This window comes from Setaria viridis, chromosome 8 (genome assembly GCF_005286985.2).
Source record: "Setaria viridis chromosome 8, Setaria_viridis_v4.0, whole genome shotgun sequence".
Classification (NCBI taxonomy): Eukaryota; Viridiplantae; Streptophyta; class Magnoliopsida; order Poales; family Poaceae; genus Setaria; species Setaria viridis.
In genome coordinates this window covers 2,227,315-2,241,905 of record NC_048270.2, presented here as the reverse complement: position 1 = coordinate 2,241,905, position 14,591 = coordinate 2,227,315, and the positions used below count along the sequence as shown (strand labels likewise).

General features: G+C 50.4%; 2 protein-coding genes, 1 long non-coding RNA gene and 1 other non-coding gene across 4 annotated transcripts; 3 read left to right on the top strand and 1 right to left on the bottom strand.

Moving 5' to 3' along the window:
* The first annotated feature begins 1,279 nt into the window (after window positions 1–1,279).
* Window positions 1,280–1,352, top strand: TRNAA-AGC (transfer RNA alanine (anticodon AGC)). Its single transcript has one exon. It is a non-coding gene; the product is annotated as a tRNA-Ala (tRNA).
* Window positions 1,353–1,884: 532 nt separating this feature from the next.
* Window positions 1,885–4,794, top strand: LOC117833285 (E3 ubiquitin-protein ligase ATL41). The gene is made up of 2 exons (XM_034712727.2): window positions 1,885–2,430; window positions 4,053–4,794. Exons 1-2 carry the CDS (start codon window positions 2,114–2,116, stop codon window positions 4,504–4,506), a joined length of 771 nt encoding a protein of 256 aa, XP_034568618.1. The 5' UTR covers window positions 1,885–2,113; the 3' UTR covers window positions 4,507–4,794.
* A 709-nt stretch (window positions 4,795–5,503) lies between these two features.
* On the top strand, window positions 5,504–6,561 carry LOC117833286 (stress-response A/B barrel domain-containing protein At5g22580). The gene is made up of 2 exons (XM_034712728.2): window positions 5,504–5,689; window positions 6,145–6,561. Exons 1-2 carry the CDS (start codon window positions 5,508–5,510, stop codon window positions 6,347–6,349), a joined length of 387 nt encoding a protein of 128 aa, XP_034568619.1. The 5' UTR covers window positions 5,504–5,507; the 3' UTR covers window positions 6,350–6,561.
* Window positions 6,562–7,235: 674 nt separating this feature from the next.
* LOC117833239 (uncharacterized) lies at window positions 7,236–13,680 on the bottom strand. The gene is made up of 5 exons (XR_011899005.1): window positions 13,575–13,680; window positions 7,777–7,850; window positions 7,647–7,697; window positions 7,421–7,503; window positions 7,236–7,271 (listed from the first exon to the last, which is right to left on the bottom strand). It is a non-coding gene; the product is annotated as an uncharacterized lncRNA (long non-coding RNA).
* Window positions 13,681–14,591: the final 911 nt, after the last annotated feature.

Genomic DNA, 14,591 nt, shown 5'->3' with positions numbered 1-14,591 from the left:
AGAATGTTAAGGGGGTCCATATGTTTGGTATTAGGATTGGATATGTGGGACCCTGAGGTCGGTTGCGGAGAGGCATCAGACATGCACTCATCAGTTTGCAGGGGATGCAGCCAGCTAGAGAGACATCTCGATTCTTCGAAGACCCCATTTGTATAGATGATGGAGTGCAGAGTTCAGACGCCAGCGGCATTGCCGCCTAGCTTTCAGACGGACAAACACAAATGTGATGTGGGGGCAGATGTTTGCTTGCTAGTATCCGGTATGCGGTCGCGCTCTGCACTAGCACTACCAGTCCTTGGGTTGGGGGTTCAGAGCTGACGGTTGGTTTCTATCGGCTCTGTTCGCTTCAGCTGGCCAGTCCTTGGGTTGGGGGTTCAGAGCGCAGCTGTGCCGAACACACTGATTAGTTGTTGAATCCATGTGATCTGTGGACATGAGTACACGCGAAATACTGCATCTTTTGCCATGGTCGGTTCAGCCTCTCCGTCGTCCGTTACTGCTGAAAATTGCGCGCGGTCTATGGACATGAAGGGAAAAAAAAAGTCTATTTTACTCCCTTCGTTAATTTGTCCGCTTAACTCCCTAAGTAAAATTTATGCTCACTTTACTCCCCTAAACTATTTCATTTGATCCAATCTATCCTCTAATTAGATTTCTCTTTTTTGTTTCTTCGCGTACAAATTGAATTTTAATTTTAGGTTTTATCAGTTGACTTATAATATGATGTTCCATGTTAAAAAAATATATTAGAATTTTTTCATGATTACTTTTCGTACAATTTTGTATATCTAAGGTCAATTTTGTATTAAATATTCCTAACCTATGAAAATAACCATGAAAAATTATTCGTATAATTTTCTAACAAGGCATCATTTTGTATATGCTCACAAAATTTAAATTCAAAATTCAACGCATACACGAAGAAACAAAAAAGAGAAATCTAATTAGGGGTAGATTGGATCAAATGAAATAGTTCAGGAGAGTAAAGTGAGCTAAAATTTTGTTCAGGAGGTTAAGAGGATAAAGTGGATATGTGATGGGAATAAAATGGACTTTCTCCGACACGAAGAGGCAGCTGCGTAGGATGGCCCAGTGCTTCTCTTACACAAAAGGGAGGCCCAACCCATTCATTATATACAGCGTAAAGAAAGGAAGGCCCAGTGTCCGCGGGCTGTCTGCTAGGATCAATTAACGAGCAATTTTGTCCAGCACGGCCCGTATAGAGACAACTCTACAGATATTGATTCTTATAATCTCTCCGTAAGGCAGAAAATCGTCCGGGGATGTAGCTCAGATGGTAGAGCGCTCGCTTAGCATGCGAGAGGTACGGGGATCGATACCCCGCATCTCCATTTCTTTTATTATTTTTTTCTTTGTTCTTCTCATCTTCTGGCATAATCGTATCGGAACATTTACGCTTTCCAAAGTGCTTTTCCTCCTTTCATTTCACTAACATTTTGCTTTGTTCTCGTGGCCTAATGCTATCCGAAAACGTCACCCTTTTCCATTGTGCTCTTCCTCCTTTCACTAACGTGTCGTTGACTCCCTTTTGTAACCTACAGTACCTGACATTCTACCAAGCAACGTGCTCGATGCCGCGACATTCCATGCCAATCTAAACGTTGACGAATGCTGGAATGCATGCACACCACGTCATTTTTTCTTATCTGATGAGACGCCTGGTGTGCTTGCGCGTCGCCCACTACCGCCAGTAGCGCGCCGTTCCGTTCCGTTCCGTTGGAGCCGGAAGAGGAAGCTGTTGCGGTGCGGTCGCGGGCATCCCGCACCCAACATTTTGTTCGGCTCGCGGATCGTCCGCAACAGCTAGAAAATCCACCCACGCCACGCGACGCCACGCCACACCACAAAGCAAGGCAAAGGCAAAAGGAGGCGTCCCGAGCAGTAGCAGGCCACTGAAAACGTCAACGCAAAGGCAAAAAAGGCTACCAGGGCGCGGCCGGCGAGTGCGCGTCGCATCGGCACAGCCCACCAGGCCACCACCACAGCCACAGGTCCTCCACACCACCTCACTAGTAGAGGGAGGGAGGAGAGGCCGCGCCCAGCCGCCCGGGGGCACTGAGGCGAGGCGAGGCGGGGGGCGGAGGCCGCCGCGATGGGCCCCGCCATGTCGTCGAGCATGGCGCTCGCGCTCGCGGGCTTCTGCTTCAGCGTCATCTTCATCGTCTTCGTCTGCTCCCGCCTCGCCTGCGCGCTCCTCCGCCGCCGCTCCCGCCGCGCCCCGCCCCTCCCGCAGTTCACCGCCTCCCACTATTCCTTCGCCGTCCCACGCCACTCCGCGGGCGGCGGCGCCGGTGGGGGACTCGATCCCGCTGCCGTCGCCAACTTCCCCACCCGCGCCTTCGCCGGCGGCGGCGGTGGTGGTGGCGGCTCGGGCGCCTCCGACTCCTCCGACTCCGACGCCGATTCCCAGTAAGTACTTCAGGTTCATTTCCCGTGCCGATCGCGATCCGTTATTACCTCTGATTCTCTGGGTTGGCAATCCGCGATTCCAATCTGTGCCTGCACGCCACCCACCTCTCGCTACTGTAGCGTCCCGTGCAATGTAAGCTTCGAATCTACCGCGTGCCGCCGTTACTGCGCTCTTGCTTTCGCGTGTGGTCGACGGGTCGAGTTGAGTTCGCAGAGCGGTGGAATTGGTTACTCGCCGGTGGTGGACGGTGGGCGAGTTCGTCATTAGGAAATTGCAGTTTGAACGGAACTGTCATGCCTGATCGTGCACGTTTCTGCTGGTAGGATTTCTCGATGGTTGGGAGTCGGCATGCTGCAACTAGGGGCTTGTAGTTGGGAGGGCACTCTCAGATGGGTCACGAACAGGTTCTATGGGCATCTCTCTCCCCTCCCGTTATAGAAGTAGCATTGCAAATTGGGGATCTGGATGCCGCAATCAGTGGCTTGTAGGTGTTTTGGCAGATGTCAGTGTTACTATCAGCTTACTTGGGTGCTTGTGGGGATCACTGCTATGTTCGTCTGGTAGCACTGTTATGCTTGTCCAGTATACTACTTGTATACTATTTTGGGGGTGGGACTGGGAATGTGAAATGGTTCCGTTCCTGGTTGTTGAATGTGAAAGTTGATTAGACTGTAGACGGTATATAAGCTAACACAAGTTCTATTGGGTCCTCTTCATCTGGAAATGATGTTTTCAGTGTTTTAATTACCGAAACAAAGTTAAGGAGAAATTATGGCTCAACCTTACTTGCCATCAGTTAATGTTAACATATTTCCTAAAATTTTACTGACAAGTTTTCCTACATTTTTCATTGCACCCCTTTGCCAAGTCTGTGCTTGCTTAATGTTACTGAACAATCATGATGCACCACCTTATTAGGAGGTAGCCTTTTGGCACTGAAAAGGTCATCATCAAGCATGTTAATTACATTTTCAGTACCAAAGAAGTTGTCCTTGAGGGTGCCGGTGCCTTGTCCTTGAGGGTTTTAGGGTCTGTGCTTGCTTAATGTTACTGAACAATCATGATGCACCACCCTATTAGGAGGTAGCCTTTTGGCACTGAAAAGGTCATCATCGAGCATGTTAATTACATTTTCAGTACCAAAGAAGTTGTCCTTGAGGATGCAGGTGCCTTGTCCTTGAGGGTTTCGGTGCCTAAATAGAGAAAAATGGTGTGATATTTTAGTACCAGTGCCTTGATTACTGTGTTATGCTGGACATTGACAATTGAATCATTAGGTCCCTCATCTTGCATTGTTACTGGACAGCTAAGACCACTTGATCCATCACATCAAAATAGGGTATATCTGTTTAACTATTCCTGAATAAGATGATAGAGACCAATGATGAGGCATCTGTTATCAAGTTGGTTAACCTCATCTGCGGTGCCTGTTGAAAGGGAAACAGTAATGGATTAACCATTCATCTGGCAGAATGCTTAGCAGTAACTAAACTGTTCTTGATTGCTTAAACCTAGCTGCATGGTATTCAGATCGCCGTTTCTGTTTTCTGTTGATTTTCTTTAGCAACCGTCTTTGATGGCACTAAACCTAGTCACTGAACTGCTTCATCATTTTTGGCAGGTGCATCATCTGTCTTGCGGAATACGAAGAGAAAGATGTGCTACGCACCCTTCCTTACTGCGGTCATGATTTCCACATGGCCTGTATAGATTTGTGGCTGGAGCAGAACACAACCTGCCCAGTCTGTAGAATCTCATTGCTTGGTAACCCTGATACTGATAGCGAACACACCACACCTCCTCCTCTACACAGCATAGTGATAAGCTCCCCAAGCTCTCCTGAATCGTCAAGATCAGATCCATGCCGCTGCCTGTTGGTTAGCGCTGGACATTCATCAATGGCATCAGAGGTTCCTAGACATGAGCCCGACCAGGAGAATCAGGTGGCATCCGCCCCATCAGTGGATGGGGCTAACAACATGCCGTTTTCTGAAGTTAACCCCACGCCTGAGAATAACAGCCAAACAGTAAGAAAGCAGGTGGACAGATCTACCCAGCTAGGGCCCTGCAAATAGCAGCTGCTTTGGCGTCTCTGTTTTCTGCAGAACTGCAGGGTGAAGGTCCTGTAAAATGTGAAAACATCTGCACTGGTGGATGGCTGTTGTAGGTTAGCTTTGAGGGGTTTGTTGTATATATGAGCAATCATTCAGGTTTCTTTCTTGTTGGAGGAAAAAAAAAGAGAGTGCACATTTTCTTCTTCTTCCTCTTCAGGCATACTCTAAAACAAAACAGGTAATTGCATCCAAAGTCTTCTCACATTTTGTGTTGCCATGAGCAAATAGGATGAAGTTAATCTTGATCAATTAGTCCCATGTGGTCAGAGCGTTTGACATTGACATGCTTTCCGTACTGGAGATTAAACGTAACTGACAAAAGCATTTGAAATGAAAACGCTTCGCTTCTCTGGGGGGATACTGGAGATCAACTGCTGATGCAGCTGTCTCACTCAGGTACGCATGTAACAATTCTTCCTGAACAGCATGACGACCAGTTGCCATCTTGTCAGCGTGTAACTAAGGAATGCTCAGTCAGACATGACAGTAGTAGTATCCATACCACACGTCTGCTGTAGCACCATGTGGTCTGAATCCAATCTCCTATTACTTGTCTCTGAACCTGGGAGAGATTAGCCGGTAGATGGTGATGCATCATGCGCGTGTTCCATAATACTGACCAAGAATTCTGATCCAACAGGACCAGAAGATCATTCAGATCACCGTAACAAAATCTCTCATCATGGAAAGCAAAACCCCAATCTCCACAACAGAGATGCAGAAGAGGGGAGGGGAGAGCAAAGAGCACCGGCACATCATATGGCTGCCCACGCACCGTCGTACGTGGATGTCGGTCGGTCCAATCGAAATCATGCACGAGCGACTCATCCTAGATCTAACCGCGTCAGCATGCTCTCAAACCAGCAGCTCTGTGCGTCGTGTTTACTGTGCCGAAATGATTCAGCCCAGTGCGCGAGAGGAGCAGCTCTGTCGGTGCTCCGGCCTTAAATTGGGCGGGCATCATGGCGCCACGGTCCATCGCATTGGCACTCCGATCCTCTCTGCAAAGCCATTCGGAGTGCGGCATGGGGGAGGTGAAGCACCTGTGCCTGGTGAAGTTCAAGGAGGGCGTCGTGGTGGAGGACGTCCTCAAAGGCATGGCCGACCTTGCCGCCCAGATGGACATGGTCAAATCCTTCGAGTGGTAACACTATGATGATCGAGTTACCTTTGCACTTCCTCCTCCATTTCCCCCCTTTCGTCAAGGATGTGTAGGAGTCTGAATGTGTTATAGGCTTACGTTCAGTCACTCAGCGCGCATAGCAACTTCTTCAGAAACTAGCTATTAGTGCTTTACTTCAGTGAAGCTGAATGTGTATTCAGCATTTCAACTTTTTGGGTAAACTTTACACTACATCTTCAAGTAGTAACGCATGCTATTAGAAGTCTGAATGTGTTAAGCAAGCTTTTGTTCAGTCATCCAGGTATCTGTCCAACTTCTTCAGAGTCTGCTTTACTCAAAACTGACATGCCCAGCAAGGACAGTATCACGATGATCACTAAACTAAAAGAGAGATGGGCTACCATAGCTAGATATTGCAATGTGTTCATGGCCTCCATGAACGAACGAACGAATGAATACTGAAACTGTTGTTGCAGGGGGCAGGACGTGCTGAACCAGGAGATGCTGACGCAGGGCTTCACCCACGTCTTCTCCCTCACCTTCGCCTCCGCCGACGACCTCACCGCCTACGTGTCCCACGAGAAGCACGCCGCGTTCGCCGCCACGTTCATGGCCGCACTCGAGAAGGTGGTCGTCATCGACTTCCCCGTCGCCATCGCCAAGCCACCGCCACAGGCGTGAGCCTCTGTCGGCCATTGTACGGTGCCTTTTCAGGTAGCAGGTCCATCGTCTATTTGCAGCGGTAATGTAAAGGCTGCTTATCACTGCTTGTTCTGCTATGTATCCCTCCCGGCTAGTGCGTCTAGTGTAGCTGTAAGGCAAATATCACTCCGTTCCAGTCCCTATTGGTTGCTTGATTACTATTGGAATAAATTTCAGTGATCTTTCTGGTAGCAGGTACCTGTACAATCATTTGTAATTTTTCCCTCTTTTCGGCGTTTATGGTGGATTGACGGATCCTAATCGAGTTTTATTACTGGCTCCTGCTCAAATTTTGTCAACAGCAGGTGTGGCCATGACCAAGTTGGGTAGTACAGTGTTACTCGTACATTGGTAAACAGTAACCAGTCAGTGCATTCCTGTGAAGGCATTCATGCTGTCATTTAAATTCCATCTGAAGGACCGAACAGGATTTACAGGAGCAGTGCTTATCTTCCTCGTCCTCACTTTCCTTGCTTACTCTTACATTGGTAAACAGTAACCACGAAGCTCAATTGCTGCTATGGGGGCGTTTTCTTCCTATGTCTTATTTTTAGCACGTGTCACATCGAATGTTTAGATACTAATTAGGAGTATTAAACGTAGACTATTTACAAAACTAATTACATAAATGGAATCTAAACGGCGAGACGAATCTATTAAGCCTAATTAATCTATCATTAGCAAATATTTACTGTAGCAACACATTGTCAAATCATGGACTAATTAGACTTAATAGATTCGTCTCGCCGTTTAGATTCCACTTATGTAATGGGTTTTGTAAATAGTCTACGTTTAATACTCCTAATTAGTATCTAAACATTCGATGTGACGGGTGCTAAAAATAAGTAAGTGGAAGACAACAGGCCTATGTCATAAGCTTCTGCCGCCTCTTCTTCGGTGTCTGCAAGCCATGGCCAATTTTAAAAATAATTGCGCATCAAATATCAATCAACAGTAGCTTTCTAGTTGACAGAAACAAGCTCGTAGTGCCTAGTGACTATCATTCAGAAAAGCTTTGGAAGTTCAACAAGGTAGAAAACTATAACTCACCGAAAGTCCCAAGGTAAATGTCTTTGGTGTCTCTACTCTCACCAATCCTACCAATTCGTGCTTGCCATTTACCATCCTTTTGTCTGTTGGTAAAAAAGTGATTAGAGAAAGTTGCAAAATTGCAACAGACCATTCAACCGTCCCCAGTTAAGCACAACATTTTTTTTTTGCTCATTCAAAGGATATCAAATGGTTATTAGTTCATTTAGCAAAGAAGGAACATCACCTGGTCACACCCCGGTATGATGAAGTACCTCTTGAGAAACAACTGCTTTGCCTATAACAATAAATCATGACAATAAAAAAGATCACATCATATAAGTGCTACAATATAAATGTTTGAATGTACCACTGACCTCCTTATGTAGGCTACAAATTCATCTTGAGACATGGTCTTCATAATCTCGATTTCTTTCTCATAGTCAGAAATCTGATAACAAATAAAAGCTATTAATGCAATTTACTTTCCCAGTTCTTGAACAAGATACGCTAGTTCCTAAATATTAGATTGTATTTATCTGTATGTATACTGTATGTATACTAGTGGGCCTACGGGCCCTGCTACGTATATGAGCTGGCAGGCGGCCTGCATGTGGGTGCCACCGGCCCTAGCGAGTCAAGGGTGGCAGCCCCCTGCGTCTGGTCCCCCAGGCCTATATATGGTTGTAGCCTGTGCTCCTGTATAATCAATCTAATCTTTCCTCGCCTAAATGTCTCTTTCATGGTATCACGAGTCTAGGTTTCAGCCCTAGGTCTCTAGCTTCCGCTTTTCGCGCAACATCCACGCCTTCTCTCCCGCTCCCTCAGCGCTCCTGTCGCCGCCCCTGCTGGCGCCTCGAACGCCCTGCCGTCGCTCCTAGCGCCCCAAGCGGCGCAGCTGCCACCGCCCCCGCTGCCTCTAAGCGCGACGCAGTGCAGCACGAGGCCACCGCCGTCGCCGCCGCTGCCGACGCCCATGCTCGTGTGGAGGCCGCCGAGCGCGTCCTCACCGCCACTGTTGCTGCCCGCGAGGAGGCTACTGCCTGTGAGCAGGCCGCCATCGCCGCCATTGCCCGTGAGCGCGAGGCGTTGAAGCGCGCTCTCGGTCCCCCTCGCCCCGATGACGCCATCTTCGGCGACAACCTCGACGACGCCCTCCTCCATCAGGAAGCTACCCACCTCGTGGCGCTCCATGCTCAGGCGGTGGCTGTCCAGAACATCCGCGCCATTGTCACCATCATCCTCGACGTCAAGACTGGCAACTACACGCGGTGGCGCAACCAATTTCTCCTCACCCTCAGCAAGTACTCGCTATCCGGCCACGTCCTCACCGACACCGTCAGCACCCATTCCGACTGGGTCCGGATGGACTGCGTCATCCTCACGTGGCTCTCTGGCACCATCTCCGCCGACCTGGAGGAAGTTGCCGTCTCCTTGCACACCACCGCCCGCGCCGTCGGGTTGGCCTTGGAGGAACAGTTCATCGGTAACCGCGAGACTCGTGCTCTTCTTCTGGAAATCGAGTTTCGCACTTTTTGCCAGGGCGATCTCAGCGTCACCGACTACTGCTACCACATGAAGAGCATGGCCAACGCCCTCGATGACCTCGGCGAGGCCGTCCCCAACCGCACCCTCGTCCTCAACCTTATCCGTGGGCTCGCTGATCGCTTCTCTTCTATCGGCATGCACCTTCATCGCGCTCGTTCGTTCCCCTCCTTCCTGGAGGCTCGCGCTGACCTGCTCCTAGAGGAGCTCACCATGTCCACGACTTCGGCAGCCACCGCCCTCGTCACCGCCTCGTCTGGTGGCCCCGACTCCGCCTCCTCTGCCTCCTCCCAACCTGCGCAGGGAGGTGCCGACCAGGGTCAAGCCGGCTCGGGCGGCCAGCCGTCCAAGCACGGCCAGCAGCCGCAGCAGCAGCAGCCCTGCGGCAACCGGGGCAGCCGCGGCCGCAACAAGGGCAAGCAGCCGCAGCAACAGCAGCAAACCATGCCCGGGTTTGGCGCTGCGCCTAGTCCTCCCAGCACCTAGCCCTCCTTCTACGATCCGTGGACAGGGATGATCCAGATGTGGCCTGGGTCCCCCTAACCCCCCTGGCGCCACTCCCGTGCCCGGCATCCCAACCTGCGACTCAACCGCAGGCCCTCTGCGCCTGGAGCTAGCCGCCTCCAGGGTTCTCTGCCGTGCCATCATGGGATCAGCAGTCGCTCGCCAACTCCTTTCACACCATGACACTTCAACAGTCTCAGCGGCAGTAGGGGTGGTACTTCGACTCAGGTGCCTCCTCCCATGTGTCCTCCGACCCTGGTACTCTCTCGCATCCCTCTCCTCCGCGGTATCCCACTCCTTCCTCCATTGTTGTCGGCAACGGCATGTTGCTTCCCGTCTCTCTCACTGGCATTGCACATCTTCCTAGTCCTTTTCGTCTCAACAATATTTTGGTTTCCCCCCACATTATTAAGAATCTTATATCTGTGCGCTAGTTCACTACTGACAATAATGTTTCTGTGGAGTTTGATCCCGCTGGCTGTTCTGTGAAGGATCTTCCGTCCCGGAGAGAGATCGTTCGGTGCAATAGCCCCAGCCCCCTGTACCCGCTGCACCTCCCTGCTGTCACCGCTCTCCAGGTCGGGCCTCCCTCCGCTTCTGTCTGGCACCAGTGTCTTGGTCACCCTGGCGCCGCCATACTCTCTAGACTCGCCCAGTCGTCGATTGCTGCTACTCCCTCGCCAGGCGCCTCCTTATGCCATGCGTGTCAGTTAGGCAAACATGTTCGCCTACCTTTTGCTTTGTCCACTTCTCGAGCGTCTCATAAGTTTTACATTATACATTGTGATTTATGGACATCTCCTATTCTTAGTGTCTCTGGTTACAAGTACTATCTTGTCATCCTTGATGATTGCTCACACTACTTGTGGACTTTTCCTTTGCATCTTAAGTCTGACACGTTCTCCACGTTGTCTAACTTGTTTGCTTTTGTCTCCACCCAGTTCGGCACCACCATCAAGGTTGTTCAGTGCGACAACGGCCGTGAGTTCGATAACTCCAGCACGCGCACGTTTTTTTCTCTCCCATGGACATGGAGTTCACCTTCGCATGTCGTGCCCCTACACCTCCTCCCAGAACGGCCACGCTGAGCGTATGATCCGCTCCATCAACAACGTCATCCGGACCCTCCTCTTCGAGGCTAGTGCCCCTCCGTCCTACTGGGTTGAGGCCCTCCACGCCGCCATCCACCTCCTCAACATTCTACCCACTTTGACTCTTCAGTTTCGTACACCACACCTTGCACTTTTCGGTTTCGAACCCACGTACGACCACCTTAGAGTCTTCGGGTCCGCATGCTACCCCAACCTATCCGCCACAGCCACGCACAAGCTCGCACCTCGCTCCATGTTGTGTGTCTTCCTCGACTATTTGGCGCATCATAAGGGATACCGCTGCCTTGACCTCTCTTTGAATCGTCTCATCATCTCTCGGCACGTCGTCTTCGATGAGTCTGTCTTTCCGTTCACTTCCGCGACCTCTACACCTTCACCTGTGGCGTTCGACTTTGTGGACGATTCTACTGATCCAGTGCCGACTTCTGCTAGTCTGTCACCATTTTCTCCACGTGCAGGTTCCTCCCCGTCCAACACATTGTCGGCCCCTGGCACCACCGCGCCGGCTTCTGGTGATGCCGTGTTGGCCCCTGCCGCTCCCTGGGTGCCGCTTGTGTGGGCCCATGCACCAGTTCCCCACCCTGCGCCGATTTCTAGCACTACCCCGACCACCGCGACCCCGATCGCGCCTGACGCCCGTGGACCGTCGACACGTTGGGGGACGCTGGACGCCGCCTCGACCGCGCCTGGCACCCAACCCCGACCGCACCTGGCGCCCATGGACTGTCGCCGTGTTGGGGGACGCTGGACGTCGCCCCGACCGTGCCTGGCGCCCCGACCCTGTCTGCGCCTGGTGCCCGTGGACCGTTGCCGCGTTGGGGGCCACTGGACGCCGCCCCGACCCCGACTGTGCCTGGCGCCCGTGGACTGTCGACGCGTTGGGGGATGCTGTACGCCGCCTCGACCGCCTTAACCCCGATCACGCCTGGCGCTCATGGACCGTTGACGCGTTGGGGGCCGCTGGACGCCGCCCCGATCGCCCCGACCCCGACCGCACCGAGCATCCGTGGGCCGTCGAGTGCTCCACCGCCTACTCCCATCAACCCGCTCGCCCCTCCGCCTAAGGGTGCTATCCCGTGCCCTCCAGCGGTAAATCAGCACCCTATGCAGACTCGGTCCAAGCTCGATCATCGCTTCCCGACTCTACTTCACACCACCGTGTTGTCGCTGGTGCCCACCTCCTTTCGGAGCACTTTTGCTGATCCTCATTGGCGGTCAGCTATGCAGGAGGAGCACAATGCTTTGCTTCAGAATCACACTTGGGACTTGGTGCCTCGTCCTCCCAAAGCTAATGTTGTCACAGGTAAATAGGTGTTCAAACACAAATTCCATGCCGATGGTTCATTGGAAAGGTACAAGGCACGTTGGGTACTTCGGGGTTTCACACAGCGTCCTGGCATCGACTACGATGAAACTTTTAGCCCAGTTGTGAAGCCAGCCACCGTTCGCACCGTCCTATCTCTAGCCCTCTCTCGACAGTGGCCAATTCATCAGTTGGATGTTAAGAATGCTTTCCTACATGGGACTTTGTCTGAAATTGTGTATGGCACTCAGCCCTCTGGTTTTGAGGATCCAGCTCATCCAGGTTTTGTTTGCAAGCTCAACAAATCCCTCTATGACCTTAAATAGGCTCCGCGCGCTTGGAACAGTCGGTTTGCTTCCTATTTGCTGTCACTTGGGTTTCATGAGGCCAAGTCGGATACTTCGCTATTCATCTATCACCGGGGCACATATATCGTTTATTTACTTTTATATGTTGATGATATTGTCCTCACTGCCTCTACTCCCGGTCTTCTTCAGCGCTCTATTGCAGCTTTGCAGCGGGAGTTTTCTATGTCAGATCTGGGTAATCTTCATGACTTTCTCGGTGTTCATGTTCAGCGCACCGCTAGCGGTATATTTCTGTCTCAGCATCTGTACACCCTGGACATTCTGAAGTGTGCCAATATGTCTGATTGTAAGACTTGCGCCACCCCCATTGACACCTGCACCAAGCTATCAGCTGATGCTGGACCTCCTGTCCAAGATGCCACTGCCTATCGCAGTCTCGCTGGTGCACTGCAGTACCTGACTTTCACCCGACCGGATATCGCTTATGCCGTTCAGCAGATCTGTTTGCATATGCACGATCCTCGAGAGCGCCACCTGGTTGCTCTCAAGCGCATCCTGCGCTATTTTCATGGCACTGCTACTCTGGGTCTCCATATTCAACCGTCCTCCTCCTCCAAGCTTGTGGCCTACTCCGACGCTGATTGGGTAGGTTGTCCAAACACTCGTCGATCCACCTCCGGCTACGCGGTTTTCTTCGGCGACAATATGGTGTCTTGGTCCTCCAAACACCAGCACACTATTTCTTGCTCCAGTGCTGAGGCCGAGTATCGTGCTGTCGCCAACTCCGTCGCTGAGGCTACCTGGCTCTGTCAACTCTTGCTCGAGTTGGGCGCCCCACCGACCAGAGTGACATTGGTCTACTGCGACAACATTAGCTCATTGTACATGGCATCTAATCCGGTCCATCACCAGCGCACCAAGCATGTGGAGATTGATCTGCACTTCATTCGGGAATGCGTGTCTCTTGGTGACGTCCGCGTCCTTCATGTACCGACGTCCTCACAGTTTGCCGACATCTTCACCAAAGGACTGCCGTCTTCAGTGTTCACTGAGTTTAGGTCCAGTCTCAACGTTTGCTGCGTCGACGTTCCGACTAGGGAGGAGGTGTTAGATTGTATTTACCTGTATGTACACTAGTGGGTCTACGGGCCCTGCTACGTGTATGAGTTGGCAGGCAGCCTGCCTGTGGGCGCCGCCGGCCCTAGCGAGTTAAGGGTGGCAGTTAGGGTTCCTAACCCTAGCTGCCCCTACGTCTAGGGACCAGACCTATATATGGTTGTAGCCTGTGCTCCTGTGTAATCAATCTAATCTTCGCTCACCTAAATGTCTCTTTCACTAAACATATCAGTATGCATTAAGCAACATACAATTCTTACACAGAATTATCAAGAAAAAAATCTTACACTGAAGTTCAGTTTGGTGTTTGGATCTGTGCCCCAATATTTAAGGGCTGCCAAATCATGTGCCTTTGCAGCCTGCTCTTCAGTAACATAGCTGCCTGTGTGCCAGAAAAGACGTTAAAACTTGAGCAGTTTGTGTTCCAAATGTCCCAATGATAGGGATTGATGTGTTTTGCAACTGAACGAAATCCAACCAGTATGTGTTTTGCATACTAGATTCATGAATTAAAGAGATTGTTAACTTACTGGATGCCGTGGATCAGCAAGCATCAGAGAAAACAATGAGTGACTGTCTTGCCTAGAAGAAACCATACAACAAATACGAGTTACATAGTGTCAAATATCAGCACAGGCCTGTCTTCTCAAACAAAAAAGGAGTCAAGGCTCTTAATTATTGTTTTCAATAAAAATGTCTCAAGAAAAGGAAGATACCACAGATGCAGTATTGAGCGAAATCCTACTAGAATCACGAACGAACAGAGCACTAGGTGGAAAATGAACCAATATCTATCAAAATTCAGAACAACACTCTGCATGAGATATCAAGAATGTTGCCATGTGGTAGATCATAAGTTTGATAGCCAAATAACTTGCCTCTTCCGAGTATCACATGGGACATATTGACATAGAGCTATTCTATACTGAGTTATGCCATTTTCTATGTTAGGTGTTCAATGTCAACAAGAGAAACTTCACAAGACCAATGTTACCATTCACAAATAAATGAAAAGCATGGCAACAATAATGAGACAATGCCCATATTGCACAAGTAGGAAACACGAAAGATCATGAACACTACCTCAAAAGCACCAGTGAAACTCCACTTCAGTTGGTTTGTCTTTAGACAAGGAATGGCAACAGAAAGAACTAGTATGCTGGGCCTATATTTAGCGGTGAGCCTGCTGATCATATAGATATACATGAGACTCATTTCCACTAAACTGCAGAACTGTAGAAGCAATATTCATTTCTATCAAATGTTCCTCGAGTAATCTAGCCCCCGCGTCGCTCCTCCTCGGA